Here is a 22,234-nt window from a genome sequence, read left to right as displayed (position 1 = left end):
TTAGCAGGATCATTTCAAACACGAACAACTAAACATAAAATATCTTATAAGACAGAGTAAAGCTTGGTTTATGCCGGTGACGTGAGGAGTAGCGAAACGACCCGCTATTATGTCCAAGCTTTTAGTTAAAGGGATAGTTCACCTAAAAATTAAAAAATTCTGTTATTTCCTCACCCTCACGTCATTCCAAACCTGTCCAACTTTTTCTTCTATGAAACACAAAAGAGGATGTTTTGTTAAATGTCTCTGAATTTGAAGAAGAAGAAAAAATGCCACAATGGTGCAAAACAACTTTGGCCCACACTGACTTTCATTAACAAAATTTTTTTTTCAAAAACTAAGAAAGTATATATATCATACAGGTTTGGAACGATATGAGGGAGAGTAAATGATGACAGAATTTTCTTTTTTTGAACTGTCCCTTCAATGAATCACAGAGAACTACTAGAGTACTATGATACACTATGGTGATTGTAGGTCTCACTCATCTATCTGGCCTCGGCGTGAGCACACATAAGAGATAGGCCGGAAAGAGTTCTCGTATCGTCACTATTCAACAAAAGTCATAAATATGAGTTTATTCCATTCCCAGCACATATACCTAACATGCTGTTTAGTGGTGAGATATTAGTGTTCCTTTCCAAGTCAAGTTCCTTGTCCCAGTTGAGGTAGGCTTGCAAGGAAAAGCACATTTACTAGCGTCTCCTCTCAAAACCACCACATTATGGGGGACACTGTCCAGACTCCTGACCCCTCAGGACAGCACAGAATGATAATAAGATCATGAAACTACTTCTTGATCATGTTTAACAGGCACACTAATTGTGTCAAGTGGATAATGGGTGGTTTTCTTTATGGTAGTCCATCAGTTGGTCCATTTCTTTGCACCTGGTGCCCAGATTCACTTTCCAGGAAACACTGAGATCTTGCCAGCCTTGGCCAGCTTGTCGATGATCTGGGCCTCGTAGTCTGCATCATGGACACCTGTTTTACGAAACTCTCCAGAATAGCGGTTCTGCTCCCAATAGTGGTGCCAGTTTCCCCGACTGTCCGCCCCAAAACCAAATACATTCACCTATGGAGTCAAGAGGCAGAAATTAATTCACAGTCACTGCTTGGAAATGTAAATAAAACATAAAATTAAAGATACGTTTCCACATAAAACACTTGAAATGTCTTTCTCAAAAACAAAATTAAACATTCATATTTAAATGATTTATAATATAATCTTGCGTAGTTCACACTACTGTCCATAAGATTTTTTCTTTTGTGAAAAAAAAAATTTATTTTTAGCTTGGAAGCATGGAATTGATCATAAGTGACAGTAAAGCCATTTCAGTTTTGCCATTACAGAAATAAATTACTAATTAAAATAAATTCAAATAGAAAACTTGTAATAAAAGAAAAAGAAAAGTTGTAATAATATTTCACAATATTAGTATATTTTTGTGAGCATAAGAGACTTCTTTCCAAAACATTATTTCAAAAACATTTGAATCGTAGTGTACACAGACACACGCACAAGCCAATTTCTTAGGGACACCTGTTCAAATGCCCGTTGACACAAATATCTAATCAGCCAATCACATGCTACTCACAGCATTTAGGCATGTAGACATGGTCAAGAGACGATCTGCTGAAGTTCAAACTAAGCATAAGGGCAACAGTAACTCAAATAATCACTCGTTACAACCGAGGTCTGCAGAAGAGCATCTCTAAACAGTGAACACGCAACACTTCAAACATTGAAGCAGATGAGCTACAGCAGCAGAAGAACACACCGGGTGGCAATCCTGTCAGATAAGAACAGGAAACTGAGGCTACAATCCACACAGGCTCACCAATATTGGACAATAGAAGATTGGAAAAATGTTGCCTGGCCTGATGAGTCCCGACTTCTGCTGCGACATTCAGATGGTAGGGTCAGAATTTGGTGTAAGCAACATGAAAGGATCCATCCTGCCTTGTATCAACGGTTCAAGCTTGTGCTGGTGGTGTAATGGTGTGGAGGATATTTTCTTGGCAATTGAGCATTGTTTAAACACCACAGTCTACTTGAGTATTGTTGCTGACCGTGTCCATCCCTTTATGAACACAGTGTACAATCTTCTGATGGCTACTTCCAGCAGGATAATGTGACATGTCACAAAGCTCAAATCATCTCAAACTGGTTTCTTGAACATGACAATGAGTTCACTGTACTAAAATGGCTTCCACAGTCACTAGATCTCAATCCAATAGAGCAGTTTTGGGATGTGGTGGAACCGGAGATTCACATCATGGATGTGGAGCCGACAAATCTGCAGCAACTGTGTGATGCTCATGTCAATATGGACCAAAATCTCTGAGGAATGTTTCTAGAACCTTGTTGAATCTGTGCCATGAAGAAGTAAGGCAGTTCTGAAGGCAAAAGGAGGTCCAACCCGATACTAGAAAGGTGTACCAAATAAAGTGACTGGTGAGTGTGTGGTGTGTGGGTGTGTGTGTGTGTGTTTATCATGCCCCCCTATGGTCTTACCTCATCACATACATGTAGAGCAAAGAACAGGACGAGCATGCCAGTGGAGGGATAGCGCCCATGATGATGTGTCCATCGGTCATGGATGTATTTAAAGAAAGCTGGGTTGAAGATCTGAACCTACAGGACAATATTTGATATATATATGCAGATTTATAGCAGCAAAGAGAAAACAGATAAAGACTCAATGTGAGATTGATAGTGTTCTATTGTTCAGGGTCTAAAGAGTGTCTTAATTCAGAGAATATAAATCTTTGAGAGAAGGATGGGAATACATTACCTTGTCTTTATCCACACGCAGAAACTGCTTCACTGGAGCGTAAGTACTAAGAGAGAGAGAGAGAAAGAGAGGGCGAATTGGAAAGATAAAGTTATAAGTCTTCCCACTTCTGGCATCTCTTCATCTTTTCATAAAAACCTGTGAGTTGAACTGCTGCTAACTTTCTAGTGATTTTGAGTGAAGTAGAGAATATTGTTGATAAAGTGCTATGATGTGTGGCAGTGTGTGTGTGCTTTGAATGATGAATTTATGGGTACAGAACACTGCAGTGTGTTCATAGACAGAATATAATCAATGTCTCATTGGCCATGCTCCAGCCACTACGGCATTCTACAACTCATTTTACTCAAAATGCAGGAATTGACAACCAAATTTTAATTAAATCCACATTGCGTCTGTAAACTGAACTGAAATACTAATTTACTGATGAGATGTCACACTCAAAAAAAAAAAAAAAAAAAATTTAAATTAAGAATTCAATAAAAAATAAATCCGGTTAAGGCATTGACAACCAAATTTTAATTAAATCCACAGGGTCTGAAAACTGAACAACTCATTTATTTCTACCATATTAAAATGACATAATATAAATAAAAGGAAAAAGGGGGGAAAAAAGAAGAAAGTAAATAAAATAAAGAAATATATTTAATTAAAATGAACTAATAATAAAAAAGAAAGATTTAAATCAATTCTGCAGCTATGTAGCTTTTTTCTTAATCTTTGTGTCAGCGTTATTGTGCTCACAAGCGGATCTGGCCGGTGGAGAGAGCACTTGTGATCCACAACAAGTCGAGAGTCTTGAAGGGCACCAGCACAAAGCTCACGTTGGCCGCCAGGTTTTTGGCACTCTCTGGGTACATGAAGTGGTGTGTGGTACGGCTGCCGGCATCCTCCTCGTACCCTACAGTGGGGGCCAGGTTCATCCTGGAACACACAGATCCAATTGAATTAGACCGTGAAAACCGTCTCTCACTTTCACTGAAACAAGCCATTTACTTTGGCATTTCATTATTTTCCCCATGATAGAGTAAAATGAACAAACAGAAAGAGCATTCAGGTTGACAGCGAGCGGCAAAATAAAGCAGACAGCTGGAAGCCCTCGCCACTCATTGTAATTGCATAGAAAAAAGTAATCAGGACATTATTCAAAATTCTCCTTTAGTGCTCCACAGAAGAAGAAAAACATGACAGGGTATCTGCAGAGTTGTTCAAATCAAATAAATGTAAGACCTTTTAAGACCTGCATAAATAAAATGAGTAACCATGTATCTCAGCTTATTTTAATTAAACAAGCTGCAGCACACATTCAACTTCAAAAGAGGGAAAGAGCAAGTTTAAAATACTCCAGACATGTTTTATTCGATATTGTACATAAGTACTGAAATTGGTTCATGTCATCTCAATACATATGAATTAGAAATCAATAAATATTGGATTTTGCTGATACTATAATGCATTTAAAAAGGATTTTTGCAGATACTAGTAAAATGTATATACTGAATTTAATGTTGAAATTTTAAATGCCAGATCCAGTTTAATGTGTCACTAAAATACACAAATAATAATAACAACAGAGAAAGTATTTTATGCATAAAGCAAGACTAAAAAAATACAAAAACAACAATTTTTGTATTTTGAAATGTCTAGGCTTTTCATTGCAAACATTGTCATAATACATGTAAACACTGTTATAATTCATCAACAGTAGATCATAAGCAGTAACGGTAGATCATTATTGGCATAAATGAGTGATATTCATTGATTTAGAACTGCTCTAAAACTGCAATCCTGAAGAACATGCAATAGCACCACATTTTGACTTGCAGCGTTCACACATTTATTTTAATTAAATCATCACCTTTGAAGTTTAATAATCACGTCAGGCCCATCACATCACAGTTCATCCTCAAATTTAAGACCTTGTGATAATTAAGACATTGCTATTCCACTTAGGATATTTAAGACTTTTTATGGCCTTAAATTTGATCAAATTGATTTTAAGACATTTTAAGACTTGAGAATGAGGATGAATAAATGACACAGTTTTCATTTTTGGGCGAGCTATTCCTTTAAGAGAAACAGACTGCAAGAGACTAGGATGATGGAGAAAGGGTGGATCAGACGGGAACGCAGACGCGGTGTCTGTTCAGGAGACACGTCTATTGCGCCGAAGGATTTCAGCTTTATATTTCACAGCTCAAGTCCTCTCAACAAAATGCGCCGATTAGAGAAAAAAAAAAAAAAAACTGCTACCATTTCTCATTCTCTATCTGTATCCTACATGTATTCACTCAAATTCAGAGAACTACCTTACATCACCAGGATTTTGTAACATGTAGAATCTCAAGCTTGTATTCAGGCAGCAGGAATTTAAAAAAAGCTTTAGATGTAATAGTCCTGGAGATTTTAATGCAAAACAACAAATGTACATGTCCGCCTGTTTCTCTTTATCTTCTTAAGACTCAAAGCCAGGCAGATGATTTACCAATCAAATCTCAAGTGCTTTTCTTCTTATATCATCAATCTTTAATAAACGCAGGGCTTAAACTGGAAGCCACAATACTCATTTAAAATGAAGATTTTTTTAATGAACCCACAAAGGAAGGTTTATTATTCTACAGCTCGCTTGTGGCGTTTAGTAATACAGTTGGTGATTCTTTTTTCTTTTCTTCTTTTTATATAGCATTGGTTTTCACACCTGTCCTCAAAGTAAAATAATCTTTATAATTTTACATTATTATAAAATAAAGTCACAAATAATTATACAGAAAATCCACACGAGTATGTAATATAGAAGTATATACAGAAAACGTGTGATACATGGATGCTATCTGATTTCAAGGAAAGTAACGTTTAATTACCATTAAAAAAACCTTACAGACAATTCAAACTTATATGAGCCAATAAACAGCAACGAACACATTCGACTGGGGAAGAAAACTCATACCATCTCTTAAACCATCTCTTAAACAGTGTCAAAATGAGAGCAGACAGCAGTTAAACAAATAAAGAGACGAGGAGACAGCTGCTGTAGGGCAGAAGAAATAGATGGATTCGGAGGAGGACGGGATTAATTTAAGACTTCACTGAAATAGCACATCAATTTATACCTCCGTCTCTTTCAGCCTCTCCGTCTCTCTGATCTCTACTAAACATACACTGTTCTGTCTCCTGAAGTGCCATTATTTTACAAGCACAATCTGCCCTTTTCCATGTTCATTCGACTGAAACCTGAAATTGCAAATGTCAATCCACCATATTTGGCTGTGATCATTGTCCCAGAAAACAGGACTTTTATTGCATACTAAAACTAAGGCGAATACTCCTGATTCAAAAACTTTGCTATAAGCTATAAAATAAATGCAACTATAAATATATTGATACGGATAAATATATAGATGTGGCTTTCTTTCATCAAAGGTCTTGCTCTAGCAATGTTCTGTTGGTTTAAATGTAATTGTTTTGAATGTTATATCATTATAATAAATCTTCTATATAACTAGTAATTTATTTGTAGGTTTATGTTTCTTGAAAAATTGTAACACTGTGGAAATGTGCTTTCAAAATATAACTTTGTTTGTTTGCATATCCTAGGGTGAAATTGGGCTGAAATTCAACCAACGTTCTAAATTTGCAAAGGAACTATCGTATTGATCAACCAATAGAAGATGATGGGGGTGTTAAGGAAACCCATTTGAAAAAAAAAACTTTACTTTTGCTATAGAAGTAGAGAAATTACATATTTCACCTATAATTATAATTATTGAAACTAAAAAAAAAAAAATGAAAAACTATACTGAAAGATAATAGTATTTAAAAAAAAAACTTTTTAATATCTTGTTTCAAAACCCAATCATAATCTTGAATATGTATTTAGATTCCATTTCGAAAGACTGTTTTCTTTCCCTACTTCTTTTCCCAGTGGCATTTCAATACTCACCTCATGATGGAGTCGTGGTCATCAATCACTGGACCGTAACCTGCCCCGCGGAGGTTTCCTGAATTCCCCACCACAGCACAGCGCAGACAGCGGGCAGGGTCCCACGAACCATATGGGGAACGGCCTGGAATGACCTGGAACAGCCTCTGTAGAACTTGCTGGATGTTGTGGGGTTTGAATTGAGGCTGCAACATCTGTACAGGTCCCAGAGGGAGGGAGGGAGGGAGGGAGGGAGGGAGGAAGAAAGAAACTGACATAAGGTTGGGCAGTTATCTTTTAACTTCAAACCATCTGCACACCTGCCTGTGCACACATGCATACTAAAATAAACATCCAGGCAGCCAATTAGCCACTGTGCCAATAAAGCCCTCTGTGGTGAGGAATACAATTTTTTTAAAAACACATTCAAGACCAGACCTAAAATAGTTTCTTTTGTATTTTAATGACATCCCTTCATTCACCGTTTTATTCCCCAGTTTATCAGGTCTCTATTGTAGCTAATAATTTTTACATGTTCTCTGGGTACACCCATCTACATGATGGAAGCCATTGTGTTTTATCTGAGACTCGGTCACCAACAGATGTTTTTTAATTGTATTTTTGATCAAATAAATCCATCCTTGGTAAGCAATAAAGACTTTTTTCAAAAACATTTTACAAAATCTTACCAACCCCCACAATTTTGACCAGTAGTGTATATATTCATTTAAGATACAGTATATGTGCATCTTTAAATGTATAGCAGAATTAGGCAAAAATCTGAATAACAGGAAGAGAAATTTAATTAATTGCAATTCAAAAACGTTGACAAATTTCATTAGTCCAACAACAGCTTCATGACTAAACAAATTACAAAGTTACAGAGTAATTATGCCCATTATACTCTGATATTGGAAATACATTTTTCTGATAAGACATTTTCTAAAGTTCAATAAAGTCCAAAAATTCCAATATTGCCAAAACAATTAAAGTCCCCCTGTAGTCAATAATTGTGTCCCTTAAAACTCATCTTTGATCACCAAAATTACATATTTAAATGTTTTTTCCTTTCAATGTAACTCTCGACCCTAGCCACATTTAGTATATGCGGTTCTATGAGTATGCAAATTAGCCCCGCCTCCACTCACTCACACCAGCTCAGAGATCCCCTCGTTGAACGATCACGTTGACGTGATTGTGTAGTTTGTGACGTCAGAAACACCACCGATTTCAAAACGCGTTTTTGTCTTTGGTTCAATGCATTTAGCAGGTTTTTTTTTTTTATTACCAGTAAGCAAACACCTAGAACAGCATTGTGACAGCATGTTTTTGAAGTGCAAAATTCTGTAGTTTCCATAAGTGCAGGCATTTTCCCAACTCTCATGCCCAAATCTTTCTGCTCCTTTTGCTTAATGCAGTCCTCCACCCTCCCTGCTTTTAATTTACTCAGCGCAAGTATTACAGACTAACATTTTTCAGCTGACACACTTTTTTCAGACATTACTCATGTTCTCTTGGCTTCGTGTCGCTTAAACATGATGCATAAGCACAACTGCAGACCGCTAACATCTCTCATTAAAAGGAAAAAAGCACAATAAAATATGCAGTTTTGCAGTCATTTCATTTTGTTTTTACCATTTAGTTAATGCATGAGGTCAAAAGCATTTCATGAAATCGAACCACAACAAAGTCTAACCACGTCAAGGGAATGGATTCCTAATATAAAAGCTGCAACTGAGTAACTGTAAGATCACTTACCACCCACCAGTAGTACACGTCTGAAGGCAGCTGGATGTTGTCCCGAATCCACACAGGCGAGATGTCTGGGTCGTAGTTCTCGTCGAACCAGTCGGAAACGCCTGGGTCGCCCACGCACCGAGAGCAGGCACATGTCTTCTGCTGAGCGCTCTCAGCTGGGATCACTCGGTGGGAACCAGCATAGCTGGGAACTAGCTTAACCCTGCGCGACTCTTCCCATCCCGGGGGTTCAAAGTAAGGCAGGCCGGCTCCTCCTCTCAGGGAGAAGGAGAAGAAGAGCGAGGTGAGGAACAGGAGGGCCAGGGATCCCAAGACCACGCAGACGCGCAGGGAGCAACGCATGCCCCCGCGTTCTCCTGCCGCCACAGCTCCAACGGGCGCCCAGGGCCTCAGCTCACCCGTCCTCGGAGTTCGTGCCCATGTGGCCCATCCCCAGCCCAAGCCCAAGCGTCCCTCTCGCTGCGGAGCCACAGACGGCATGCGCCCGCCCCACTGCCATAAACCGGCCCCTGCCACCGTGCCCAACCTGGACTCAGTCCTACTTGGCGTACTGAGCGACACAAGCTTTAAACCCAAAAGTGTGTGAATCTCACAAAACTGTTCGCCTGTGAACTACCACTGCTGATCTGCCGTCTGTCAGTCTTCTCTTTCAAAGTGTCACCGCTTCCGTGGAGCCTTTTACCGCTCTTTATTTTCAATCTCTTCCCCCTACACCATGGGATCTCCTCCAGCTCTCTCTTTCACGCTTCTGAACTGCCACGGTTCAAACAAACACCAGTCTTTCGCCTCTAAAAAATCAGTCTGCTTGTAGGCGTGTGTGTGATCTGCTCTATTCTCCTTGCAGTGACAGTTGGAAGAATAGCCCTCTCTGCGGTTTTGACATCTCAGTGCCAGACAAGCTAGGCTGTCATCCGTGTCTGTTCCATTACAGTCCTCTATGAGTCCAAGTTTGTCACTGTAATTCGGTTTGACCGCGTCCGTACTCTCTGTCTACCGAGCCACCGTGCTGAACTTCACAGCCAGAGGAGGAAAAGGGTGGAGTTTTCTCACAGACTTGTGATGAAGTTCTTTTGCAGACATATTGAATAGCTTTATATTATACAACACTCTAAACTCTTTCCGTCTCATTCATTTAGCTGTAGTCGAGTATCCTGCAAATTATTTTAAGTGCAGAGACATGTCGCCGCATTTGTCTCGATCCTTGGTCTTTATGATATCTTCAATGAAAACTATTCTTTGAGGAACTTCACTTTCACTTCCTAGCTTCAATTCGCAACTGTCTGGAAAACAGCAGTGGGGTTTGAACATTCCAGTCTAACTGAGCACTTTAGGACATTCTACATCATAGTTTGATAAGTTGAGCACTTGACTCTCCAGGTCAGTGGATGATAAAAATGAACCAAATAAAAAAAAGGAGTAAAAGATAGCAACAAAGACGATTAAAAGAATCTAATGGCTCAAGAACAAAAAAGGGATTTGAGAGCCAAGGAGCTGGATTATAGAAAAAGGCAAGCAAAAAAAAGCCATCCCTCCATCAGATTTTCTTCTTACACTGCATTTGTCTAGCAGCTAGAGGAGTACGTGATCAGTCCGAGTGCATGCGAACATGTGTTGCGTCGCAGGACTCGCCTGCCAATTTCACGATGACAGCTCTTAACGGAATTGGTGAGGTGGAAAACTAGGATTTCAAAAAGGCAATGTGCCCTGACCTGCTGTTGTACTGTAATCTCCAAATCTATAATCTCTGGGATGCTGCTGGCCCACCTGTGTGAGCTCTCTTTCTCTTGGCCAGTTTGCTGCCGAGAAAACCCGTCAGTCGGAGAGGGTGCAGTGCATCAGAATCATAGTGGAATCCAGCTGCTGTTGTCTTCAGCTGCTCTTCTTGATTTAGGGTGACCTTCCAAACTACAGGGTGACAGACAGACGGACAAGTAGAGAATTATGTAGTGCATATCAAGACAGGGATGCAATTCATAATGTTATTATTTTAAGCTGTGTGGATTTTTTTTAGTTGCCCAAATTCCAAAACAGATTTTCATATTCAAACTTTCAGAAAACTGCCAAAAAATAGCTGATTTTTGGCAAGCAAAGTTTTAAATATATTTCACACAGTTACATGCCAAAATGTGTTTTGCTCCAGAGACATTTTTCTGCATTTAATACAAATTACAACAATATGACTGAAATATACACAGAAAAATAAAGCAGTGTTTTGAAAAACATATAATGTATGTTATGGTTTTTCAACATACCACAAATGTTTCTACAAACGTACAGGGGGTTCTAAATTCTGAGACACACTGAAAGGATTTTAAAAAACGTAAAACTACTGAAAAAGTTATGGCAAAATTAATATGAAAATTTTCGGCACTATTCCTAAGGTCACCAATAATATCTGTCGATATGAACTCCTTTGAATAAAAAACAAAACAAACGTAATTGAATCACAAGTCAAATATAACCCTGATAAAATAATTTCCAAATAAAACTAGTGTATAAGATTAGAAAAGAATGCAAAATAAATGAATTTTCAAAAGTGATCTCAGATTTTTTGCTGCCAATATGAGAAAAAAAAAGAAAAAAAAAGAAAAGCATTGTAATATAAGCATTACCTGTCATAATGCACCAAAAGTTGCTGCTCAGGTATCCTTATGGTTTCTGCCTCCAACTCATATTTTATTTTTCCAATCCTTCTTTTCCCCCCTCTTGTTCACTGACTTTTCATTATCATAATATTCACTGATATCTGTCCCTCACACAAATTTTGTGAAGACACCACAGTTGAAGTGTTTCTATCTTTGGGGCTCTCTTGTGACCACTGATTTATGTTGAATATTCTCTGTAGAGCATCTGCTGAGCTAAATTACCAGAGCTGAATATGTGGAGCACAGGCATGGGCATGGACTTCACTGCTCTCACAAAATAACACCAACCAATGTGTGCATGTTTTAACATTCATTTAAATGCATGTTTGTAAGAACAGTTTTGACAATAAAAGCAATGCAGAATAATATATTTACACACATCAGTTTGATGCCAACAGTTTAATCGTGGATTTAGAAGAATATATTGAGATAGCATATCAAACAAACAGGTGGCTCGTGCTGCTTTCACTGTGGCTGCAGATTAAATCACGTGCATGTGATTGCATGCGTGGGTGAGCCGCTAGAGATCACAAAATGCTCTCCCTTTCACTCCAATTAGAAAAATGCATTTCAGATTTCATTTTCCCCAGCAGAGGTAAATGCCTACTTCTTTGATTGAGACGTTCCCAACCTTAAACGCGCTACTTCTTTTAGATACCAACATTATGAAGAGATACAGAACGAGGCTGTGTGCATGTCATTTAATGCTGCTACAACAATTCAGGTTTAATCGTGTTTTTTTCTGCTGCTGGTGCAACGGGAGCGCGATCAGGTTTGACGTTCTGAAAGGCATGAACTCACCCAAGTTTCGGCTTTTATGTGGGCTCCCAAACTTTTTGTTCCATTTCCCTTTTCGATTTCGAACTCCTTTAGTTTATAGCCAAGAACGTAATCGTTTGTCGTCAGTAAGTGGATGAGTGGTGTGCGATTAATATTCGTCCTAATTCGGTCACTAGGCCTTATATGTTCTGAGGGATTAAAGGTGCTCTAAGGCTAAGCGATGTTGGGTGACGACACTTCTTGTTGACATTCGAAGTATTGTCAAACAAAACGGAGGCTAGCTAGACCCTCCCTCCTACCCATCCCGTCCCCTACCCCTGTAGTTTTACTGATAACTTCATTCAAGGTGTAATGTCGCCAAGTTAGATAAATGCTTTCATAATGCAGAAAAAGAGAAACATTAACACAAAAACACGATAAAACGTTTCGCCACCTGAGGTTATAACTTTAGCTCCCATACAAGGACGCAATAATAGCAAGAAAACGTTAGCTTCGCGTTTCCCAGTGAGCATAAACCTAGGCTCCTTCGTAAACAAATTTAGTCAAAGTTGTCAATAGGCTATATAAATGAACATTCAAATTCACAACAAACAGTTGGTGAAAACAATCATTCACACAAACTGTCGCCCTATGTGAGTTTGCTTGATCATTTACAATAGAGATCCAGCTAGCTGCTAGAAACCTTTATGTTGAATTCACCAAAGTTAGCGTTGACTGCATTGTTCTAGCTAATTATATCCTTGTGTTTTTTTTACAGTGTGTACAGTGTGTTCAGGGGACAGGCAGCTAGTGGATAGTGAGGAGATGTTTGCTGTATGTAACAAAACATGTTTTGGCCTAAAAAACGCGTGACATCGCTTAGAGCACCTTTAATATTAGACTTTTAAAAAATAATTCGGTCAGTAGCTAATGTTCAGAGCTGGTTGCAGCTGGGCAGTTGGTTGCGGTTCTAGTAACTTTTAGTTTTAAACTAAACAAATCGCTACTCACGATTTTTAAAATATAGAAACAGCGAAAGAGGCTGCATGCACAGTCATTTAACGCTGCTATAGCAATTCCAGTTTAATAATGTTTATTTCTGCTACACCCTGGCCTTGACCCTTGACCATGCTCCTGCTTCATGCTGCTGCTAAGGTTATGCGACGGGAGCGCGATCAGGTTTGACGTTCTGAAAGGTGTGAACGCGCCCAAGCTTTTACTTTTATGTGGGATTACGCAAACTTTTTGTTCCATTTATCTTTTTGATTTCAAACTCCTTTAGTCTATGTACAAATAATAAGCTAAAATGAAAGTTGTCAGTGAGTAGATGAGTGTAGTGTGCGGTTATTTAATGACATTCGACTTATTAAAAATAATTCTGTCAGTGGCCTAATGTTCTGGGGCAGTGGTTTGGTTCGTGTTAGTTTTAAACTAAACAAATTTATTAAAAAAAATTAAATATAGTGCGGATGTGTACATTTATCAAACCATGACAAATAATCAGTACTTGTGGTTTGACGGCCAGTGAAAACTTTTAACAAACTGTAACTTTTGTGTTTACTGAAAATTTTATTGAAAAAGAATCATAATTAATAATAGTTGGTTAATAATAATTGGCTAATAGTTTACTTATAATTTCATTTTTCTGTATTCATTTCAATTGCATTGATTGTAATTTGTTTAAATGAATCTATGCTGCCTCTATACACGCCGTTTCAGAACCAATGTAAAAACGGCATGAGAGTTTTATGACCAGCAAATAAGTGTGATGCACTGTCTAAAAAATAAAAGTATGGAAATCAGTACACCATATAGAATATAAAATCTCAAATGAAAGGCAAAATCCTCTTAAATCAGAATTATGCTACCAGTCTATTCAATTCAGGCTTCATCACCAAGCATCACATCCTCTACCCCCATCCAATATCTCAAAATGACAGTCTTCTCATTTATAAAGCCATCAGCACACATTGCTTGCTAGACTCACAACAAACAGGCAGTTGAGATACGGAACCATTATTTTTCTCTTTTGGTCAGCACACCTAAACATGACCTGCTACAGATATTGCTTTCACAGTTGTGCTCAACATATTAACACTCATTCTTTACTCGACGCATATTCATATGACACATGCTTGTAATACGTTCTCAAGGATCAATTCAGGCAGAGAACACGAATAGGCCTATCAATTTTTCCATTTCTTCCTCCTTCAAACTCTGATACAGGTATTACACACAAAACATCCACTGACCTTAGCTTACCCTTTTCTTTCCCTCTCTCTTTTGTTGTTCAGTCGCTTTTAGTGGGTCTTGACCAATGTGCCTGATCAGCAAGGGTGAGCCGAGCACTGTAGAGTGGGTGTCTGAGTTGCCTTGGCAACGAAACCTCACAGCTGGCTGCAATGGAAATGTAATTGAAAGAGAAGAGCAGACATTCACATACTGGGTGGGCTTGCATTTTCTCCGACTCACATGCTGGACAGGTTGTTCTCAAATATTCAACAGTAAATGCTCCAATTTTGCGCTATAATCAGATTGGATGGAAGCAGGGAGGAAAAACGATGCCTGTCCAGTGACTAGGGTTAACATACTGACAAAACGTGCACTCTCTCTCGGCTGAGGATTAATCTAATCATAAAATAGTAATTTTCAACGGCTTGGCCCTAAGGCTTAATCTAATTTCATGTTTAATGGATTAAACCCTTTTAAGGCTGGATACATTATTGCTTGTTAGACCTCTCTTGGGAGAAAAGTATGATTATCATGTCTTTTTTTTCCATTTAAAAATGTAGACTAAATTTATGATTTAGCAATTTCAATCAACATTTTATTCCAAGGTGATCTGGTGTCAGTGGAATGTGTTTTCAAGCCTTTGTTCAATGGACATTGTGAAACTCGATAACTGTGAGAGGAATAGCATTTAATTCTTGGGAATGTGGCACAATAATAAATGGGGCATCATGCTGTTAGTGTACATTATCAATCACAAAGCCATTCTTCAGATAAATAATCCAAAACTAAGGCCATGATAGTAATTTACAGAGTTCAAATACTGAACCTAATTCGAAGATGTGTTGTAAAATGAAACTTTTTTTTATCCCGGCTAGTCCTAGTTTGCATCACAGTCACACTAATCACAAAAAACTATAACGTTTCACATCAAGCCCGTAACCCAAAGCCTTAAACCAACTTAATGACAGAAAAACAAGTGAAAATGCCTACTCTCAAATTCACTTAGGCTTCAGCTTCAGTCATTTATTTCCCATTCTACCTCTCAGAAAATACTGGCTCTCATTTTCATTTTTTTTCTTCATTATCGTCTTATTTTATACTCTCTCAAGGGAAAATTAATTTAGCCTTGTGCACCAAACATGAAAGTAGAACTAGATATAACCTTAGGTGTTATTTTGACTCATCTGAACAAGTTTCTGCCTGATTAACTTAATGTCACAATTATCATAGATAAAAAGCTTTAAGTTCTCATCTAAAAAACATCTTGTCTTTCTTTTAACTCTGAGAATATATTTCATATCCATTCTAAATGGGGCATTACCCTGAGGAGGCACTGGATCAGTTATCAGCATATACAGCTAAGCAGTCCGTACTCATGAATTGTGTTTGTGCCCGAGAGCAATGAGTTAACATGCCCTCTTGAGTCTTGAGTCATTCTCCTGGAGCTACTGTTGACCCTTCATCATGCCTTTCTACATCTATCCACAGGGGATGCCAACACCAGTCAGGTCCTCCGCGTCCAGCCCGCAGAAGCTGGTCTATTATGATCAACCATGATAAGCCACAGACACATTGCTGTAGAAAACAGTCCTCACGGATCTCAAAGGCCTGGGAAGAATACTGAAGTTTTCATGAATCTTACCATCTAAATCAGAGCATAAAGCATCTCAAAGAAGAAGCAAACAGACCATAGAAGTGAAAAACGATTGAACAGGACAGATCTGTTTGTCACAGCAGCAATGGACGGTACAGTCACTGTCTAATAAACTGCCTCACCAGAAATATGTGTTTGTGTGCCATGGGAGCTCTTAACAGCTGAGGCTGCCCAAGTATCTGACTCAGCACCCCATCCCTTGCTTCAGGCTCTAAAAGGCAGTATGTGTGTCTATGTAAGCTCCTATTCAGGAACATTGACTTTGATTTAAGGCATAAGCACAGGTGAAGTGAGTGACCTATCAATTACAAAAATCATAATCAAATAACTGTCATTTTAACATTTATATAGCGCTTTCACAGACCCAATGGCCACCAAAGCGCTTTACATTTGCCTCACATTCACCTATTCACACACTTATTCATACACCGACGGCGGTGTCTGCCATACAAGGCGCCATCCAGCTCGTCAGGAGCAGCTGGGGTTAGGTGTCTTGCTCATGACACTTGGTCAGGTGGAACCGGGGATAGGTTTAGAGTACCAGAAAGATTTATTTACATTAGGTTTATTTAACAACAGAAATTGAATAATCATACATTTATGTCAAAAATAAATCACTGCTTAGTCTTCACTATGAATTACATACTGATTCTTATTAAAGCTACAAACGTTATTCAGTCAAGAGCAGTGAGTGATTTTCTCTTTGTATTTTGTTGTTTGATTAACATTAAGCACACAGTCGGAAGCAAGTTTATTGGGCTGCTGTCACTTTAGGAGCTGCACAGATCCAATATGTTGTTACAAGGCACTTTGTTCTTAACTGTTTCCTCCATTTAAGACATAACTGACTGTTTTTGTGAATACTCACCAAGACGGGCATTTTGACATCATTTATAAGCTGAGGAAGAGAACTGAATTCGGGATTGCGCACTGTCCGAGAGTCGTCTTTTTTAATGCGCGCGAGTACTTCGCTTAGCATGTCACACTTGTGTACAGTCGTGTCCAGTCTACTCTCTTTTGTCTGCGCCTCCCTAAAACTTGTAATCTTTTGGAGTGTTAAAATCATGCAGTTATGATATGTACATTTGCGATATATCATGCAGCCCTAAATAAAACCTTGTATTTTCAAATGATGCACTTTGAAATCATCCCTAAAAAAGCAGACAAATGGAAACAATATGTGGTCAACCTGACCACCCGCTCCTCACTGACCTTGTCTCCGTTGCTCTTTCACATCTCCTCACTGTTCCCCTGTGGCGTATTCATGAATTATCCATGCATCTGCGGATCTACTGATCTATCGACAGTATCTCTTTCTATTTGGCAAGTACAGAAAAGGATGCTTTTTCAAGCCTGTGCCCCTTTCTATGTCATACCTTTCCATTCTCTCACTCATTCTTTCAATTTAACAATGTTTTTAATCCCTTTTTCTGCATGACAAAGTGTTTCTTCTCCTGTGTTCAGAAATGTCTCTCTCTCTCCCTCACTCATCCCGTACAGATCCTCTCAGGCCACCTAGACTGGGGCCAGATGCCAAGGCCTGTCGCAGAGCCCATCGATCGAGAGGAAAACCAGGGGCAACGCTGGCTCCGGAGCACCACAGCATCACCCTCATTGCTGGCACAGTTAACCCTTATCTGACCACCTCACTGAATGTTGCTCACATATTCTGAAGTCATAAAAAAGTGCTGCAATGAGCGATTATAAGGTTGTGTGCCAATTATACTTTCCCTTAATCTGTCAATTAGATGTCAACAACTCATCATATTTACACTCAACTCAGCCTGGCTATTTGCTTTCCAGACTGATTTACATGGCGAGCTCCAAAATTAAAATAAATCCCAGATCTATTTTTGTCAACGCGTCATTTGGATTAATTTACGATTAGTAAATGAGGTAAGCTCCAGTTGTGTGTGCTTGTTCAGTGCCACACTGCATTCATCTAATCAATCTAATGTTTTTAAATGTATAGAAAGGTGAGAATGTCAGGTTACCTTCCTGTCTAGACTGAACTCAGAGGACATTTTTATGGAATCTTGTTTCTGCCACGAAAAAGCTTTTATCTTATTTTTCTTGCAATTGCGAGTTTATATCTCACAATTCAGACTTTATAACTTGCGATTCCGAGTTTATGTCTCACGGGTCTGAGAAAAAAAGTCACAATTGGGAGGTATCATTTTGAATTGTGAATTATAAAGTGGGAACTGCAAGAGATAAACTTGGAATTGTGAGAAATAAAGTCCGAATTGTGAAATATAAACGCAATTGTGAGTCAAAACTGCTAGATAAAAAGTCGCAATTATCTTTTTTTTTTTTTTTTTTTACTGTGGCAGAAACTGTGTGTAAAAACCATTACATTTTCAGTGATCTGACATGAAGAGCATCTGAAAGAAAACTATTCCATCTGTTTGGGTTTGGGAGCAGGTCTCCCAGGGAAAAAGAAACCCAGTACACACGCAGATATACAGATATACAGATAACTCTTGGCTTCAGCAGCGGGTGCCCTATTTGTTATTTTCTGTACAATCCACGTGGTCTCCAAATGAAGAAGCAAACATAACTGTAAATGTTGAGTTGAGCTATTTAAGTTGATATAGCTGGATTTCAGGTGTTGTCACAGCTCTTTGAATTAACCAATTTGAGCCCATGATAGAAAAAGGTTTCCTGTAGAGTAACCCATTTAAAAGCTCTCATATGTGACTCGTTGACAGCGTCCTCCCTCTGTACACAGTGTTAACCTAGTTAAGGCTAAGACAGCAGGACTTTTGCTGGCTCCTAAAATTCCCTAGGTACTATGTTAGCCTAGTTACAGAAGATGATGAACATCTGTCATATGGAACAGTTGCTCAAACAAGACAAATTTCCAATCTATCACAACACACAAAGTCCTTTTTTTAATCCACTCTTGTACACCACACTGTAAAAAATTATGTCAGTAAGTCATGACAACATGTTTTTACATTATTTTAACCCATCAAATTTTTTTTTTTACTTTTTTAATAAGTTATACAAGATTCAACCTATTTTAAAGCCATTTTAATGTAATTTAAGTTGAAATGACTTCTACATCTAAGTGGATTGAACTTAAAAAAAACATGTTTTTTTTAACATTTGAATAGTTTAGACAGTAATTCCAACTCAAGGACATGCATGTTTAAGAAACGCATTGTCACAGCATCGATGTGGTTTTACAACACGCATGGCACAGGAGACTCACAACACCGTTTTCAACTAAAACCAGAAAACTTTTTATGCATTTAAGCCATTTATAAACAGAGTTTTGGGGGCCTGAAAACGCAAACTTTTAAAAACGGGTTTCAAAATGCACATTTTTGAAAACGATACCATTATCGTCTGTGTAAACTACAAAAATGGGAATTTGTGAAAACGGTGACATCATGTGCATGTGTATTACATGTACAGTAGTATACATGAATTTGTGTCTTTCTTTAAAAAGTGACTTCGCCAACTACTGGCCTGGCAGCATAACACGTTTTTTTTTTATCTTTTTCACAGATCCATGTGAACGGAGATCATTTTGTCAACATTGTCATCTGCACACAAAAAAAGGAAAACTTTTCAGTTTTTAGTACATCGTTGTTGTGTAAACGTGCACTCAATGAAACAATCTTTAATAAACTAAACGATCACTCAGGAAAACAACGGGAGAAATAACAAGTCTTACCACACTTAAACTGGCTGGCAGACAGGCAAACCAAAACACAATGACAATAAAACAGACCTATACAGAACATAACCATTACTCACATCAGGTGATTAAAATATTCAATGCTATGATTTATTCATTATATGGTTTCAGCACTGAGTCACTGTGCATACCGTCGCAGAAGATTTAATAAGAAATTGATGATCCTCCATTAAGCCTTGGGAAACATTACACTGGATGTCTACAACTCGTCATGCTAAACTCAGCTGGGCCATTTGCTTTCTGGACTGCGATGCATGGTGAGCTGCAAAACAGATTTATTTTTGAGTGCATGTCTCTGTGACACTGTAAAAAACAACAAAAATATTGGTAACATTTTACCATAAGATTTCATTTGATAACAATAGTTAACTAAATTAGTATAATAACGACCAATACTTCTACAACATTTATTAATGTCAACATTTACTAATACATTTTTTAGGTCAAAAGTTGTTTATTAACTAACATTAACAAAGGTTAATAATTAAATGCTATAAGAATATATAGTTAATGAACAAATGCATGAACTGTTAACAAATGAGACCTTATTGTAAAGTGTTACCAAATAAATGTTCTTGGTTGTATTATTATTATTATTTTACAGGACGATTCCATTTGAGTTTTTCTACTTCAAAATGTCACGGTAATTCAATGTGTTGTTTCTATGTAATTATTTGCTAAATTGACTAGCAATTTCTTGAGTGAAAATTGTTTTAAAATAAATCCTATACACCATTTTTCAGTATGCATGATATTTCGTCAAATAAACTCTAGGCTAAAAGAGAGCCCTATCACCACAGACACGCAATTAACCCAAACAGCAACTGTCCTCTGTCACTGAAAAGGGACCAATTAGCAAAGGGCAAATTGAATGTCATGATAGAATCAGATATTAATTAAAGGTGTTGCAGCAAAGCCTGTGTTTAGATATTGAGATATTGTGTGATATACAGTAGAAGTTACAGCACCATAAAATGGGCTTAATGGCCACTCATCTGAAACGCCATGATCTGCCAAAATTCTTATCGGTCTACATATAATTAAAATAGTAAAAAACTAACCTTAATTAGTTAATACCAATTGAGTATAACTTGGTAATTTAGGTCATGTTATGCAACACGGTATGGTCAGAACAGACTTTTTACATAACAATAAACAAATCTAAACAACATTAGATTTCTTCAAAATCTCTCTCTCTCTCTCTCTCTCTCTCTCTCTATATATATATATATATATTAAAGCATATATATATATATATATATATATATATATATATATATATGTGTGTGTGTGTGTGTGTGTGTGTGTTAAGCAAATCTAGTTTAAAAACCACTAATAACTACCAATTTATCTGTGATAATTGCTAAATGCACAGTTCTTTGGGGATAAGGGCATGGAAAATGCTGGTCAGCTAAAATCTATGAAAATCTTTAAAGCACAGAGTTTATTAATGCACAAGTGATGTTGAAACTCTGATACAGCCATGTATCGGATCGCTAAAGTGATTGTCTAAAAAATGGAAGGAAATCTTGCACTTTTTTTTACCATATAAGTTTCCCTGAGAAAAGAAAATGGATGTTATTGATCTTTAATACATTTTTGTTGTCTTTCTGGACAACATACTACTTATTTGATTTCACTTTATTGAGTTTACATTCACATTTATGAGAGTTCAGTTGTGTCTACTTTGAACAAACTGCATAAGCACTAGACAAAGACTTGATTAGGTCACCCTGTCACATCAACCCCAAGAAAATCCTTTACTACCCTTCTTTCTTTCCTGTATCTAAGCAACGCTGGCAGATCGGTAAGGGTGGGTTTAGTGGAATGAGACCCTCACATAAATGAGATGGGTTCGGACACAAAGGGGTAAGCCACGGGTCCCTCTTGAGTGCCTGCATGATGCGGGCCATCGACCACTCTAGCTACACAATCTGGCACTATATGCTTTAAAAATAAAAAAAAGGAGGGATGAGACATTAATGGACTGAAAACCACATAAGCATTGACCACAACAGGTTATCTCACACAATGGACACAAATCACAAATGTAATGATGCTCATGCTTTCCTTACCTTGCAATGCCTCTTAAGATGCATAACCTTTCATCATGATGTATTCTTAAAACTGGGGCAGTTTTTGGATATAAAGACACCCACTTCTCTTCCTCCCTAGAATGTAAATTTCTGCAGACTGTTGTAGATGTTGCACTAAATGAAGAGCATTCAGCTTCCATCTGCTTCACATGAATTCTTTGTCGGTAGTTGTTGCAGCGTCCACATAGCCTATGCAATGCAGATGTGCACAAAATCCTGCTGTTCGTTATTTTAGCGTCTCTAAGCCCTTGGATAATGTGCAACAATGTAATTCTCACAACGTTGCGTGTAGTCCGTGTGTTGCCCCCCCTCAACAAGACACCCTTACCCCACATTCTCCAATCGCCTTTACAGTCTACTGGGATATGTAGTTCTTTAAATGATTTATCACTTAACTGCGAACCTTTACTTTGCTCGTGCAGTTACTCAAGTGACTTACCCAATACATTATTTCTTGTGTATTTATCTACACCACACCTGAAAAGTGGTGTAAGTTGGTGGCAAGTGTTGCGTGCGAGTCATGAGCCTTTTTGTACTACATTTCCCACAATGCATTTGGAACAGATGGAATTCACAGCAGACCGCTAAGTGCTGTGATTGAGGATGCTCAGAGAATATACATTAAATCTGTCCACAACGTGTAAATTATATATTCTCTCTCTAT

The 22,234-nt window shown here is 38.0% G+C and overlaps 1 protein-coding gene across 2 annotated transcripts; it reads right to left on the bottom strand.

The window, feature by feature from the left end:
* Positions 1-376: 376 nt before the first annotated feature.
* st3gal2 (ST3 beta-galactoside alpha-2,3-sialyltransferase 2) lies at positions 377-21,884 on the bottom strand. 2 transcript variants are annotated; one of them, XM_056254229.1, is made up of 8 exons: positions 21,550-21,884; positions 14,132-14,276; positions 8,476-10,380; positions 6,739-6,932; positions 3,543-3,722; positions 2,799-2,844; positions 2,519-2,638; positions 377-1,075 (listed from the first exon to the last, which is right to left on the bottom strand). In XM_056254229.1, the coding sequence occupies exons 3-8, from the start codon at positions 8,953-8,955 to the stop codon at positions 902-904; spliced, it is 1,194 nt and encodes a 397-aa protein (XP_056110204.1). In that variant the 5' UTR covers positions 8,956-10,380; positions 14,132-14,276; positions 21,550-21,884; the 3' UTR covers positions 377-901. The 2 variants fall into 2 exon arrangements, with proteins under 2 accessions (XP_056110204.1, XP_056110199.1); XM_056254224.1 differs by lacking the exon at positions 14,132-14,276.
* Positions 21,885-22,234: the final 350 nt, after the last annotated feature.

This window comes from Rhinichthys klamathensis, unplaced genomic scaffold (genome assembly GCF_029890125.1).
Source record: "Rhinichthys klamathensis goyatoka isolate OS25496 unplaced genomic scaffold, OSU_Roscu_1.1 h1tg000005l_1, whole genome shotgun sequence".
NCBI lineage: Eukaryota > Metazoa > Chordata > Actinopteri > Cypriniformes > Leuciscidae > Rhinichthys > Rhinichthys klamathensis.
The sequence above is the reverse complement of the archived record's forward strand: the minus strand, read 5'-3'. Positions and strand labels throughout refer to the sequence as shown.

Excerpts from the sequence above, each read along its gene's own strand:
- st3gal2 (XM_056254229.1), bottom strand. The coding sequence starts at position 8,955 with ATGCCGTCTGTGGCTCCGCAGCGAGAGGGACGCTTGGGCTTGGGCTGG. Across the intron at positions 2,639-2,798 it reads TGCGTGTGGATAAAGACAAG|GTTCAGATCTTCAACCCAGC; the intron begins GTAATGTATTCC and ends ATTGTCCTGTAG. Across the intron at positions 1,076-2,518 it reads CTCTACATGTATGTGATGAG|GTGAATGTATTTGGTTTTGG; the intron begins GTAAGACCATAG and ends TTGACTCCATAG.